The following is a 14,440-nucleotide window of genomic DNA, read 5'->3' as shown; positions in this document are numbered from 1 at the left end:
GCGTGCGCCATATTTTAAAAGCTGGTGCAGTTCCCATCCCTCTGCCCATCAAGCAGGTAGTCCGTCCCATGTGTTTGGAGCTATTACGGTGGGTTGTTGCCTGAACCATGCAGACCGTTAAACAATAGTCAAAGAGAGAAAATAAAGAAATGAAGGTAATATGAAAAAAATTAAATAATTTTTTTTAACATTATCCCATATACCAGAAAAGATAAAGACCATTCCGTTTTGTTTATGAAAACTGGCGGATAGTGTTTATTTTAATGTAGTGGGGGTTCCACTGCAAATTAATTTCTTTATTCTGGCTATAAGAATGATCCAATCTAATCCCAATTCGGTGAGCTGATAGATTTAATTTTAATTTTCTCTTATCATCTAAATTGTGAATGCAGCAGATTTTCGCCCTTTGTTGAAATACAATTGAAACAGTGTGATTCTCCAATCTTTACAAGCATTGTGACTAGAAAATATTGAGCGAACGACCACATTAAATAGGTGGCTCAAAATATTTTATGGAATTTTATTATGTGGGCTATCCAATTTTGTAAGATTGTCATAAGTATTTTTAGATACAACGGCTTGCCTAGACTAGTAACTGTTTGGCAATCAAATCAAAATTGCAACATTTTCTCACTTGCGAGGCTAGACAGTGATTTGAAAAATGTTGGCTTCAAGAAATGTTCATCAGACTGCAGCAACAGCGAAGTTTCGTTTACCTTGATGGTATATCTGTACAGACATATGTATGTATTGTGTGTGAATGTACATACATACATATGTGTTGTATACAATAGTTATATCCTAGAGAATTGGACAAGCCATTAGTTGATGTTTGACCGCCAAGCAAAAATGAGTGAAAATGTAAAAGTTGTAGTGCGGTGCCGCCCCATGAACCGAAAGGAAAATGAAAGTAGATGTGAAGTAAGTTCAGTTCAATTAAGTAATTTGAACTATATATTTTTTAGTTTATTTACCAAATTTTCTATTTACTTGTTTAATATAACTGAATGCTTATTAAAAAAAAAACTTTTAAAAAACACCATAGACAAAAAGGGCAACAGCTGTTCAAATAAAACGAAACAAATATTGATGTTAACCTTAGATAATTAAAAATCAATGTATTGACAAGCGGCTACCAGCCGAATGACTCATCAACTAATACCATAAATGGATTACCAAAACTTTTATTATACCCGGTACTCGATAAGTAAATTGGGAATATTACCTCCAAAAGTGGATGTACATATGTAACGCGCAGAAGGAAACGTTTCCGACGTTATGTATATATTCTTGATCAGCATCGATATAGCCATGTCAGTCTGTCCACCTGTGCGCCTGTCCGTCCGTGCGTCCGCCCGTCTTTCCGACTTTTTTGTCGGCTAGGTTTACCATTCTCTACGGAACTATTTCTAGTTTTTTTGTATCTCTAAAATGGTGGATATGAGAGATGTTCGGCCTTGGTGGTGGCGAAAGTGGACGGAAGGGACCGGGCGAAATTTTGAAGCAAACTTGATTCAGTGTAATATCACCCAAATTTTGTGTCTCTAGCTTTAGTCTCCGAGAAACAGGCGTCAACAAGACGGAAATTTGTCAGACCACATATACAATATACCCTATTTACTTTTCGAGTAACGGGTATAAAAAAGAAAACACTAAAGTACAGATATACTGAGTACAGGGAATAAAAGTTGTGACGCGTACGAAGCGTTTCACACGTTCCTCCTCACTCTCATTAGTAAAATGGGAAAATAATTTCAAAATCAATGCACGTGAACATTTATTCGTGTCGGCCAAATGTGCATGCAAATGAATATACATATCTTTGTCCCTTTAATGTCCAAAGGCCGTTCCCACGGATTATCTTCCAATAGCCAATCCCGCACAACATCAATATTTTCTCAGAGATTAGTTTTTCTAAGAAGGAAGGATGCGTATTTATCGTATTTAATACAAGCAGACGAACTCTGTGAGTGGCAGAGTAAATCAACAATGAGTGCATTTAGACAAAAAAATACGACAAAATGTGTACCTGAGATTAAGAGCGAGCCAAATGAGTGAATTAACGGAAAAATTAATACAAAAAATATAATATAATAATAAAATATATACAACTTTTGCTGTTTTCAGAACATAGTGGAAATTAATGAATACTCAATATCTGTGCTTAATCCGTCGGCCCCTAACAGTCCAAAAAAAATGTTCACATTCGATAGTGTGTACGACATGATCTCAAAAACTGAAGTTATATATAACGAAATGTGCTATTCTTTAGTAGAGAGCACATTAGATGGATACAATGGCACTATATTTGCTTATGGCCAGACTGGCTGTGGTAAAACACATACGATGCAGGTAAAATAGTTTTGTTGTGGTTTTTGGTGAAGTAATAATTTTTTAACTCCTGTAAAGGGCTATGGTAACGTTCAAGAAGGTTATAATTGCGGAATAATTCCCAGATGTTTTGAACATATTTTTGAAACAATATCTATGGCCACTAATATTAGATATTTGGCTTTAGTAAGTTATTTGGAAATTTACAATGAAAATATTCGAGATTTGTTGTCTGATTCTACAAGTGTTATAAATCATCCGCTCAAAGAAATACCAGGCGTGGGAGTAACAGTGCCAACGTTATCTACACAACCTGTAATCAACGCAAAACAATGCTATTATTGGCTAAAACTAGGCAACAAAAACCGTGTTACAGCTTCTACTCTAATGAATGAACAAAGCTCCCGCTCTCACACAATATTTACAATAAGTTTGGAGCAATTTCAAGGACCTTCTTCCCCATCTGTACCTACTATTTCATCGGGAGATGTTATGGGAGGAATTCGTCGAGGAAAATTAAACTTGGTTGATTTAGCAGGTTCTGAAAGACAGCGTAAGACTGGAGCTCAGGGTGAGCGGTTCAAGGAAGCTACAAAGATTAATTTATCACTTTCTGCTTTGGGCAACGTAATTTCATCGTTGGTCGATAGTAAATCAAAGCATGTACCATATCGGGACTCAAAACTTACTCGTCTGCTACAGGTAAACACAACAATAAAATTATTGCTAAATTAATACATAAATGTATACACATATACAGGACTCTTTAGGAGGCAATACAAAAACTCTCATGATATCATGTATTTCACCAGCAGACTCAAACTACGACGAGACTTTATCCACACTGCGTTACGCTAGCAGAGCAAAACATATTTCAAACAAGCCAAAAATTAACGAAGATCCAAAAGATGCTCAGCTTCGTCAGTATCAAAATGAAATATTACATTTAAAAAAAATGCTCGAAGAGTCCGAGCAAAAAGTATTCCTGAGGAAAGACGAAGATAACACAGTAAAACAATTGTCTCATATTTATTCTGATTTACACACTCAAAAATCAGACGGAGAGATTGCCAATATACATTTCCCTAAAACAAATTTCGAAACAGACAACCTATTTGCGCTAAATAAATCAAAAGCATCCGAATCAAACGATGAGCTGCAATTACAAGCACGAAATCGTATAGATTTTATTAAGCGCACTTTGATTGGAGGTGAACGTGCTAATGATTTGCAGCTAAGGGAACGGCATAGGGTACGAAAAAGAGCAGCACAACGCCATTTAAGCGCGATCGCCAACGCATTAAGTAGAGTTGAAAGCGAAGATCGAGATCTTTTGCAAGGTCATTACGCTAGTATTACACAGGAAATAAACATAAAAAATGAGCATATAAGAATCTGCAAACAAAAAATTAAAATGCTTGAAAGAGAAGTTGGAGACTTAAATTCCGAGTTTCAGCTAGATCGAGAGGATTATTTAGATGAAATTCGAGACCTCGGACGAAACATAAAATTTTTTCAGCAACTTTTTAATAAAGCTCAGCCTATTCTTCGAAGAAACGGAAAAAATTGGTAACAGTACGCATTTTTGATATACAATAACACATGAGCTAATTTTCTACTAGGTGTCCCTCCGTTATTCTAGAAAACTCTGTTTGGAATGATGATCTTAAAGTTTGGAGGATCCCAGATACAGATAGCTTAAAGCTACCGCCAGCTTATCTGATCCCTGATTTTCAGCGAGTCAATAGCTCAGGAATGAATGATATTAAAAGCCCCAAATATATTGAAAAAAAAAGAAATATCGGCAGCGTGGAAATGGAAGCTGACGACAAAGTAAATATGTTCACAATTCTATACTTTAAGCACACATAAACAAACATAATTATATTGTATTAAAACCGGGCTCGGCTCGGCCCTATCCTTCATTCTTGCATTCTACCTATAGTTTGCAGCGTGGAGACCGTATAACGTTTAAGTGTACACCCACACATCTTTTTCAAACATTTTTTGCACATCGTCTCATTATACTCTCTGCTTCGTGCCTAGTGCGGCTCTAGGCGAGGGCATCTGTCATCTAGTACATCACTTCTTAAGCCAACACTCTCTTTTACCTCGCCTCGCTCCCCCTGAGCCACACATTTCACGGGGCAGAACCATTCATGCCTCGTCAGAGGACACACCACTTTAGCCCTTTTTTTTAAATACAAATAAAGACTAAGTACAAACAGGCAAGACTTAGTCCCGTTCCTATTTCACCACCACGCGATACTTCACAACGTGACCACCGAGCAGCAACCTCGCACGCTCTGCTAATTAATCATAAGTCACCGATCAACAACCTAACACGTTCTACCAGGCAATCATAAGTCTCCAGTCACCAAAAAAACACACTTCTGCGAGGGAAAATCAGAAACCGAGTGCAGACTTACGTAAGTAAGCATAAGAGTAAGCTAGGCACCGGCTTACGTTAGCGGGACAAAGCCACAAGCCTCAACGTGCCAAGTGCATCTTACGCAAGTTCATAAACAGTCCCAGACATTCCAATAGAAACGAGAAGGGAAGTGTGAGACGCTTCTTACGCGTCACAACTTTTATACCCGGTACTCAGTCGGTGTACCTGTCCATATTGCGTTTTTTCGAATTTTACATTTGGCATTTTAAATATTTTGTACACTTGTCATCTACATCTACATAACTTCTTACGCCACGTTATTTTCGCTCGCCCCCCTCCCCTAAAACCGCACACTGCAGATCCACGGATGAGGCAGAGACGCGGCAGAGGCAGAGACCGCACACTGCAGAAGCAGAGTGTGAATGAATGTGAAAAAAGCAAGAAAAGCTGCGGGACAGGGTGGGTTTAGCCACTGCAAATTAATTTCTTCATTGTGGCTATAATAATTATCTAATCGGATCCCAATTTGGTGATCTGGTAGATATATTCCCTACAGAATGGCGTTTTTAGATTTGGGAGGTTTTCGCTCTTTTGCGGGGGTTTTTCAAATACACTGGTTTCAGTGTGAGTATACAGCAGTCTGGAGCCAAAATTTGGTGGCTCTAGCTCTTATAGTCTCTGAGAACTAGCCGACAAACAAGACGGAAGGACGGACAGACAGACATGGCTCAATCGACTCGGCTATTGATGCTGATCAAGAATATATATACTTTATGGGGTCGGAAACTTTTTCTTCTGTGCGTTAAATACAACCGCACAAATACAATATACCCTATTTACTCTTCGAGTAGCGGGTATACTAAGAAATCCACCAAGTGTAGTTTTGCCCTTTCCATGCGAATGGCATCGTAATTTTCAGATGTAGCAAATGACGGCAGGCAGTCTCTGCACAGGCAGGTGTAGTTTCCTTCGGCCTTGTTTAGGCGTCCGCTCATGTATGGGATGACTCGTTCTTTTCGATGGTGATCGACCTTCGTTAGAACAGCACCTGCTTGCTCGCATCTGTGTGTAGCAAAAACTTGACGTTGAAATCTGGTTAAGCAAGTACTGTTGCGCTCGTTAGATTGTCGAAGTTTGTTGGTTTTTGGTCCAGGTCCATATTTAGTCTTTTGGGTCGGTGCGTCCTTTACTGAACATGTGGCCAGGGTACTTGATCCGACTTTTTATGTTTTCGAAGTCGCGAGAAAGCTACTTTAAGGTTGTGCAGATGTTCATTTCGTCCGACGATGAGAATTTCGTCTAGGTACGCGAATGCGTTGGGTTCCATGTCAGCGCCAAGTACGTGGTCGAGGGCCCGCTGGAATGTTTCCGAAGCAGAGTGAAGTTCGAAAGGAATCACTTTAATTGGGAGAGGCCTCTTCCGGGACGCCCCGGTGTCAATTGTGGCCTCCTTTGTTTGTCCTCCTATGGATACCATCGCCACGATCCGGCCGTCGTGTAGATGTAGGGAGTCTCGTGTCTGGTCAGGCGTATCCCGGCTGATCCCGTGTTAGTTGAGTACGCAGGTCGTTTCCCGACGGTTCAAGGCGACAACAGTCGATGGTGCGAGTGCGTCGCTTACATTATTCTTAACAAAAAGGATGAACGGGCAAGTACAGGCCTGCGAGGTATGGCTGGCTTCGCACCATTCTGATCGTGTGAAGCGAGAAGGCCTGGTCGGCAGTACTAGCTTGGTTAGGCGACGGTCTCCTTGCCGAGTCCGCCTAGTCCCAATGAGGCTTCCGAAAAGGCGCCCGCTGTTACCTGAGTTTTGTTGGAGCCTGTGTATCTTGGTGTAACCCCCAGGGGGTTGGTACTGCGTATATATGTACATATATGTACCTGGATATTGTCGTGCCCGGAAGGCGGGTGTATATAAGCGGCTTTGTTTTTGGTAGTATTGATCGTGAATGTTTTAAGGACTCTGGCTACTACGATCTGTCGGTGGCCTTGGGTTTTTAATCCTTAACACTCCGAGTTAAGTTTTGCCTCGAGTCGCTGTTCGGGCGTCACGTGTGAGGTCAGGCCTACAACCTAATTTTTGTATCATAAAAAGTAAAAACTAAGCGTGACACAGTACTAAGTGTTTGTTCATAAGTTAAATTGAACATTGATGTTTTTCAAGATTTCTTATAGTTAACCTTTAAGTCAAAGCTGATTTGCATTGTTCTCTTAGATCATTAGAAATCTACTAATCACTTATTGTTTATTAAGGACTCGGAAAGCTCAGACATATCCAAAGAAACGTATAATGTAAATATACTTCAAAATTACTTTCGATCAAGCCGTCAAAAAAATAAGGACTACGAACCCAGTACGCATCGCACTAAGAAGTTTTACGGAGAAAAAGGTGATAACTGAATATGATTTTATGAATAAAAGTGGTATTCATAAAAAGAAGATTAAATTGTAGTATAAAATTAAATTAATACTTCAGTAATTAATTATCCGTTTCATTCTTTTCACAGATGTTTTATCAACCAAAATCAACATTCCAATGGCAACTCAACTAAAAAAATTGGTGCATCCCATAAAAAGTATAACAGATCCCGATCATTTCAAAATGGAAAATCTTTTGGGACAGGAAGAATTATTAACACCAACGGCCAATAAAAATTCTAAACCGGATTTAATATTGCTAGATGAAGAAATTTCCGGATAATTTAAAAATGTAAATGTAAACAAATCTACGCGGCTGTCGTTAAATTTAAAGCATTAATAATAACCTCAAGCATTAACAAATTTAAAATAAAATGGTCGAAGAATAATAATTCTTATTTATTCTTATAACTTAATTCATGAATGTAGGTATAAGGTGTAAGAGTTGGATTCGACGTAAGTAACGCACAGAAATAACATTTTCCGAACCTATAAACTTTATAGTATAAATTATATACATATGTACATACATATGTATATACAGCGTTACTAGCCGACTCTATATAGCCATGACTGGCTGTCTGTCTGCCCTTCTGTCCGTCCGTCTTGATGAGTGCCTCGTTCTCAGATACTATATGAGCTTGAGCAACTTAATTTTTCATCCATACTGCATGAAATCACACCGTTACAAGTGTATTTCAAATCTTTGCTATACAGACTGATTCCAGGCTTTAGAAGCGTCTCACAACTTTCCCTTTCGTTCTTTACGTTTACCACCGTCTCTTAGGACATGTTCAACTACTCATATGGATGCGCAAGAGGCGCTCCTTTCTTTTGCAGGAGAGAAGTTAATGTACTGATTATCTTGCTGACTCTGAAAGCAATTGAAATAAATGTCTAATGGAAAAAAACGAGAACGAATCAGATAACTTTGCGAGTTTCTGTGAGATGACGGCATGGTCGGTTTCGTAATTCACCACTTTGCGGAATAATTCACAGGTAGCGGTGTTAGGTTTGCTGTATTACGCCAGTTACAAATATTTGTAATAGATATTTATTAAACTATATTTTCTGTACACGATTCTTAAGGTTGTGAAAAGCACTATACAAAACTCTTAAACTTTTTGGATGTACGACAAAATATTAATTAAAATCATTTTGCTTTTGTTTTCATTCATGTGTACGACGTTTGGGGTAGATTTTTACACACATAACTAAATCTTATAAAATATATATTCTATTTATATGATTAAAAAATATACAGACTTTTCAATCTGCATACACTACAAAGGGAACATTGTTTACTGAAACATTATCTCGCAATTCTACCTTAATATAATTTTTTGAGTTTGTTTCATCACTAGGACTATTTGAATCGTTGTTCGAACAAGTACTGTGTCGAATAGTACTTGTGTTCCTCCTAAAAAATAAGAGTTTCGACAGATGTATTATTGTTAGCGAAATTTTTTATTTCAAATAATTTTAAATTAAATAAATCACTTACTTCGCTTTTGCATGAGTTAATATGTGTGATTTTAAATTTGTGGACTGAGCAAACTTTTTGTTGCAGGAATCAAAGGGACACACAAACGGCCTGTCTCCAGTGTGAATTCTTACGTGTGTCCTAAAAATGTTAAAAAGGTTTAGTCATTAGCATTACTACTACTTTTTTTTACTCTTTCGGGGATTAAAAACCTTAAGTTAAAATCGAGTGAAAAACGTTTTCCACATCCTTCAAAGGTACACTGAAATGGTTTTTCTCCTGTGTGAACGAGCTGGTGTCTTTTTAGTTTAGAACTTTCTACGAAAGCTTTTCCACACTCTGCACAAACGTGCACACGAGGACCATGCGTATGTAAATGTTTGCGCATTGCGGACGAGTCTCTGAAGTTTTTATGACATCCTTTATGAGGGCATGCTATCTTTTTATCGTTTGGATAAGCCACTAAGTCTTGAGAATTGTTCAGTTCCAGATCAGTGGCAGTGACTGAAGCTCCTAAAAATTAATTAATTCATGTTAGAATATTAGCATATATTGCACGTATATGCATATATGGTTGTTACCCGGGTTTTCATTGTACGGTAGTTGGGGTGGAGTTGACGAGCCATCTGATTGTAGACGTCCTTGGAGAACAAGACCAAAAGGAAGTGTTCCTGCCGCATGCGAGTCACAATCATTATCATTATCTAATAATCTCTGATTTTCAATTGCAATCGCTCCAGACCGATCTATAGACTGAACATTCGCAATGGAATTTGTTAGCAAAGATTGAGTGTCACAACTGGACATTGATTTAGTGAGGTTTCTGTTGGAAGGATTCTTTGCTTGATCAGGAAGCTTTTTATCCTTTGGTAACTGTCCTGTTAACGGAAAGACGTTTAACTGTTGCTGCATTTGGAAATCTTGATTGTACAACATCTGTTGCCGGAGGAGGGTTTCCTCCTGCCCGAAGTCTGATACGTCTTCATGGCTTTGCGATATTACCATTGCGCCATCAGAAGTGTTATCCGTTTCTTTTGTAAAGTCTGTTTCGCCAATATTTTGCTCAGACCCAGAGTACTCGTCATCAGATGTTCCAGATGCCCACATAGTTACACTGAATTCCCCTTCCATAGTTTTAATTTGAACTAGTTTTTGTTCCCAGCGTCTCGACTTTCCAGATGATATAAGCCCAATTGTTTCGGAATCGTCAGTAATGCGGTCTCTAATATCAGAATCTTTTATTTCTCTTACATTGCCCTGAAGACAATTAACCAACGCCTTTGAAATTTCCTGCTGTTCAGAGCAAATGTTCTTAAAACTGTTTTCCGCCTTTTCAAAGTTTGTCACATAGTTCTTGGCACTCATCTTTCTACAAGTAAACAAGCAATTGTTTTGAAACAATTTACGAAACAGAACTTACAACGCTATATATTGTATGGACATACATCTGTACATATGTACTTATTCATGTCCATATACATACATATGTACATAGTACTGTGTGAATGATTTGGCTTACATTTTAGATGGACAAACGTTCTCCGATTCTTTCAGTAATTGTTTTCCATGCATATTTGTATTTATTATGCTTTCAGTATATTGAGTTTCCGACTGAATGAACGCATCAAAAATTTTATTTCTTTGTGAATTAATTTCACCGCCTCTGGAAATGTCGTCCGGAATAAAAATGGCTGGAAAAAAAACATATTTATAACCACGTTCGAATTAAGCATATATTCTTTACATACACATTAGAAAATAAAAAACTGTGCAGAACTCACCATTGTTGATATTAACTTTTTGAATGTCATCCGTCTTTGTTGTATCTTCATCATATTGTTCATTTTGGACTAGTATTCCATAACGTTCGTATGCCATGTCAACGAAGTTTGTATCCATTATATACTTTTTGTACTTCACAGGACGTACCAAATCATTTCTCATAGGCGTACATACACCAAAGCAGGAATATGTACATATGTATTAGGTAATTATATATGTATAATATTATTTCCTGAGTTGTATTCCCTGAGTAATTTTCCAAAATGTAGGTATGCAAATATACCTTTTATGTTTCCAGGTCTGCAAAGTGTATTAATAAATTGCAAACATTTACAAATACATATAAAATCGAAATAACTTAAGGGCCTTAGAATGTTTGTGTTATATATGTATGTACATATGTACATATGCACGTTCCAACAACGACATGTGTAAACAACGAAACTAAGTCGACATATGTACATACATATGTACATACATATGTACATGGATGATTTTAAGGAAGTTATCGTTTAAAAATGTAAATACAATTTTTCGCTTTACTTTAACAATTTGAACACAACAGAGGAATATAAAAACTAGGGCAATGAAATCAAGATCAAGCCCACACCACATTGAACTTTTTTTGTTGTTGCACACATGCTTTAAGTAAAAATGCACCCATACACTTTTAGCTACAAACTTACAATTTTTTAGCTCCAAAAATGTTTTTTGTGTTTATTTCTTGCCTAAAATAATTAAAACAAAAAGGTAAGGACCCGTATAGCCGATAACAGCGACCACTTTCCAAATTGCAAGGTTTTAAATTCTAGGGATGAACAATAATTAGATTTTGGAAAATACTATTTTAGTGCCTAATGCAAATATAAAAAAACATTAAACCAATATTTAAATGAGTTTAAAGCAGCAATATCATTGTATATGTTCTTTGAACATTAGCTGATAAATTAATAAAGTATCTTGATTAAATATTTGTAAACAAGCAAATGTAAAGGGTACTCCTGTGACAGCTTAAAATAAACAAATTCGTAAAATACATGTTTCCTATTTCCTAAACACACTCTACCTTTTTAGTAGGGGACAAGCCTCAATGACCCAGCAGTTGTGGGAAAGAGGATTCATGTTCGACGAGCATTTTCGCTGACCATGTTCGCCTGCTCGCAACTCGGAGTGTTATGGTATTCAGGGATTCGTTGTGGATGCCTCTTAATTGGAGAACACACACTATTTCTAATTAATTTGTGCGCCGAGTAGTCGTGTTTTGGTTTTTTTATACCCGGTACTCGAAGAGTAAATAGGGTATATTGTATTTGTGTGAATAACGGTTGTATGTAACGCACAGAAGGAAACGTTTCCGACCCCATAAAGTATATATATTCTTCATCAGCATCAATAGCCGAGTCGATTGAGCCATGTCTGTCTGTCCGTCCGTCCGTCTGTCCGTCTTGTTTGTCGGCTAGTTCTCAGAGACTATAAGAGCTAGAGCCACCAAATTTTGGCACCAGACTGCTGTATGCTCACACTGAAACCAGTGTATTTCAAAATGAGCCACGCCCCTTCCGCCTCCGCAAAAGGGCGAAAACCTCCCAAAAACCTTCAAAACAATTTTGAAGATAACAGAAAACTAAAAACGCCATTCCGTAGGGAATGACCATATCTATCAGATCACCAAATTGGGATACGATTGGATCATTATTATAGCCACAATGAAGAAATTAATTTGCAGTAGCCAAACCCACCCCGTCCCGCAGCATTCACACTCTGCTTCGCGCTGTTTATGGCCTGGCCCCTGACACGTCACTGCCGCTGCCTCTGCCGCGACTCTGCCCTGACTCTGCAAAGTGTGTCTCTAGGGGAGGGTGGCGAGCTAAAGGAGCGTGTTGGCGTGAGCAGTGTTGTTGATGTAGATGACAGATGAAGAAAAAATGTTAAATTTGACAATTAACCGCTAAGTTGCCGATGTAGTACTGAGTGCCGGGTATAAAAGTTGTGACGCGTAAGAAGCGTCTCACACGTCCCTTCTCGTTTTTGTTTGTTTGTAAGTACGTCCTCATTACATTTAGTCGCTTTCTTATCGTAGCTTTTGCTGTCTTTTGCTCTCTCCTTATTTCCTTAAAGCCGAATATCCAGCACCGCGGAAAATAAAAATGCATTCCAACTTCATATAAAACGAGAGATTTGGGAGGTTTTCGCCCTTTTGCGGAGGCGGAAGGGGGCGTGGCTCATTTTTGAAATACACTGGTTTCAGTGTGAGCATACAGCAGTCTGGAGCCAAACTTTGGTGGCTCTAGCTCTTATAGTCTCTGAGAACTAGCCGACAAACAAGACGGACAGACGGACGGACGGACAGACAGACATGGCTAAATCGACTCTGCCATTGATGCTGATCAAGAATATATATATTTTATGGGGTCGGAAACGTTTCCTTCTGTGCGTAACATACAACCGTTATCCGCACAAACAAAATATACCCTATTTACTCTTCGAGTACCGGGTATAAAAACTGCTCTAGGAATTTTGTGTTTGCGTTTCCGTTTGTTGAGTATCCAGCAAGGTAACCGAAATCCACAGATTCTTATCGATATATTGATTTGAAGATCGTAATGTTCGTTTGGCAAACCATATGCATTATTGGCAAATGCCAAAAGCATTCTTAATTCAACTACCAGCTCATTTTATTACTTTAGTATTTTCAGTTTGAATTTCAAACGCACAAAAGAAATTTTTTGTGGTGCTGGATACCCGCCTTTAGCCATTTATTCCTGGCCTGTCCACCAGCTGCTCTCTCAGTCCACACACGCTCTCGATATCGATCTATCGATAAGAATCTGTGGATTTTATTAAATATATTAATATATGTTTATATATTATAAAATACCGACTTACTTCTAGTATTTTTATTTGTAGTGGAGGTAGGTAAAATTTTTACATTGACAGTTCACTGCCTCACTAATCGAATGAATTGCTTACACGTCAATTGAAATAGAAAAACGAAAGAAACGCTTTAAACTTTCTAGTACAAAATTAATCGCTGCTTAAGCCAACAAAAAACAAGATGGGCTTGACTATATCTAGCCTCTTGACACGTCTGTTTGGAAAAAAGCAAATGCGCATTCTAATGGGTAAGTATGCTAAAAACGGTGTTGATTGTTGCTCTAGGCGGTGGCTATTAAGCCACCAGCTACAGACCATATAAATATCTATGCTCTTTATTTTGTTATGATATTTGAATAATTCTGTGCACTAAACGATATTTTCGAACGCAGTTGGCTTAGATGCAGCTGGAAAGACGACCATTCTCTACAAACTTAAGCTGGGAGAAATTGTGACAACCATTCCTACCATCGGTTTCAATGTAGAAACCGTGGAATATAAAAACATATGTTTTACTGTTTGGGATGTCGGTGGTCAGGATAAAATTCGACCATTGTGGCGCCACTACTTTCAAAACACGCAAGGTTTAATTTTTGTCGTTGATTCTAACGACCGTGATCGTATAAATGAAGCTGAAAAGGAACTTCAGAATATGGTATTTGCCTTGTGTTTTAAACTGTTCAATAGTTTTATCCACTAACGAATTTTCTGTATTCATTCTAGCTTCAAGAAGATGAGCTTAAAGATGCTGTGCTCTTAGTTTTTGCTAATAAACAAGATCTACCGAATGCAATGACTGCCGCGGAACTTACAGACAAGTTGCGGCTGAACCAATTAAGAAACCGCCACGTACATATTTATTTTTTGTAACATGTTAATAGTACTTAATTAAAACTCCGTTTTTTGCAGTGGTTTATTCAAGCAACTTGCGCCACTCAAGGTCATGGACTATATGAAGGACTTGATTGGCTCTCCGCTGAGTTGGCAAAGAAATGAATGATTAAAGAGCATAAAGTCTAACAAAGGAATTCGTTTTGTCCTACGCTGAAAATAATTGATTAGATCCCTAATAAATATGTGAATGTATATAAAGTCGCTTTTAAATTATAGAGTCAGTAAGGTTGAGGCGATTGTCGAGATTGACACAATCCCGACACACT

The 14,440-nt window shown here is 38.0% G+C and overlaps 3 protein-coding genes across 11 annotated transcripts; 2 read left to right on the top strand and 1 right to left on the bottom strand.

Moving 5' to 3' along the window:
* The first annotated feature begins 20 nt into the window (after positions 1–20).
* Positions 21–7,984, top strand: LOC117902960 (osmotic avoidance abnormal protein 3). 9 transcript variants are annotated; one of them, XM_034814602.1, is made up of 7 exons: positions 24–155; positions 2,128–2,352; positions 2,410–3,033; positions 3,092–3,900; positions 3,954–4,164; positions 6,977–7,112; positions 7,231–7,976. In XM_034814602.1, exons 1-7 carry the CDS (start codon positions 150–152, stop codon positions 7,422–7,424), a joined length of 2,205 nt encoding a protein of 734 aa, XP_034670493.1. In that variant the 5' UTR covers positions 24–149; the 3' UTR covers positions 7,425–7,976. The 9 variants fall into 9 exon arrangements, with proteins under 9 accessions (XP_034670500.1, XP_034670493.1, XP_034670495.1 ...); XM_034814601.1 differs by lacking the exon at positions 24–155 and adding an exon at positions 180–921 and having other exon boundaries at positions 7,231–7,977; XM_034814604.1 differs by lacking the exons at positions 24–155; positions 6,977–7,112; positions 7,231–7,976 and adding an exon at positions 178–921 and having other exon boundaries at positions 3,974–4,114.
* A 193-nt stretch (positions 7,985–8,177) lies between these two features.
* Positions 8,178–11,303, bottom strand: LOC117902964 (polycomb protein PHO). Its single transcript, XM_034814616.1, has 7 exons — positions 11,093–11,303; positions 10,406–10,706; positions 10,144–10,315; positions 9,206–9,993; positions 8,837–9,137; positions 8,646–8,765; positions 8,178–8,561 (listed from the first exon to the last, which is right to left on the bottom strand). The coding sequence occupies exons 2-7, from the start codon at positions 10,566–10,568 to the stop codon at positions 8,411–8,413; spliced, it is 1,695 nt and encodes a 564-aa protein (XP_034670507.1). The 5' UTR covers positions 10,569–10,706; positions 11,093–11,303; the 3' UTR covers positions 8,178–8,410.
* Positions 11,304–13,353: 2,050 nt separating this feature from the next.
* LOC117902966 (ADP-ribosylation factor 2) lies at positions 13,354–14,368 on the top strand. Its single transcript, XM_034814620.1, has 4 exons — positions 13,354–13,528; positions 13,673–13,935; positions 14,004–14,129; positions 14,190–14,368. Exons 1-4 carry the CDS (start codon positions 13,462–13,464, stop codon positions 14,274–14,276), a joined length of 543 nt encoding a protein of 180 aa, XP_034670511.1. The 5' UTR covers positions 13,354–13,461; the 3' UTR covers positions 14,277–14,368.
* Positions 14,369–14,440: the final 72 nt, after the last annotated feature.

The sequence above is a fragment of the Drosophila subobscura genome, chromosome dot (assembly GCF_008121235.1).
Source record: "Drosophila subobscura isolate 14011-0131.10 chromosome dot, UCBerk_Dsub_1.0, whole genome shotgun sequence".
Taxonomy (NCBI): Eukaryota; Metazoa; Arthropoda; class Insecta; order Diptera; family Drosophilidae; genus Drosophila; species Drosophila subobscura.
Note: the sequence above shows the minus strand (reverse complement) of the source record. Positions and strands in the feature narration are given on the sequence as shown.

Coding starts and splice junctions, on each gene's coding strand:
- LOC117902960 (XM_034814601.1), top strand. CDS start 829: ATGTTTGACCGCCAAGCAAAAATGAGTGAAAATGTAAAAGTTGTAGTG. Junction 922..2,127: donor AAAATGAAAGTAGATGTGAA/GTAAGTTCAGTT, acceptor TGCTGTTTTCAG/AACATAGTGGAAATTAATGA. Junction 2,353..2,409: donor GTAAAACACATACGATGCAG/GTAAAATAGTTT, acceptor ACTCCTGTAAAG/GGCTATGGTAACGTTCAAGA.
- LOC117902964 (XM_034814616.1), bottom strand. CDS start 10,568: ATGAGAAATGATTTGGTACGTCCTGTGAAGTACAAAAAGTATATAATG. Junction 9,994..10,143: donor AACGTTTGTCCATCTAAAAT/GTAAGCCAAATC, acceptor GTTTACTTGTAG/AAAGATGAGTGCCAAGAACT. Junction 8,562..8,645: donor TTAACTCATGCAAAAGCGAA/GTAAGTGATTTA, acceptor CTTATTTTTTAG/GAGGAACACAAGTACTATTC.
- LOC117902966 (XM_034814620.1), top strand. CDS start 13,462: ATGGGCTTGACTATATCTAGCCTCTTGACACGTCTGTTTGGAAAAAAG. Junction 13,936..14,003: donor AAAAGGAACTTCAGAATATG/GTATTTGCCTTG, acceptor TATTCATTCTAG/CTTCAAGAAGATGAGCTTAA. Junction 14,130..14,189: donor ACCAATTAAGAAACCGCCAC/GTACATATTTAT, acceptor CGTTTTTTGCAG/TGGTTTATTCAAGCAACTTG.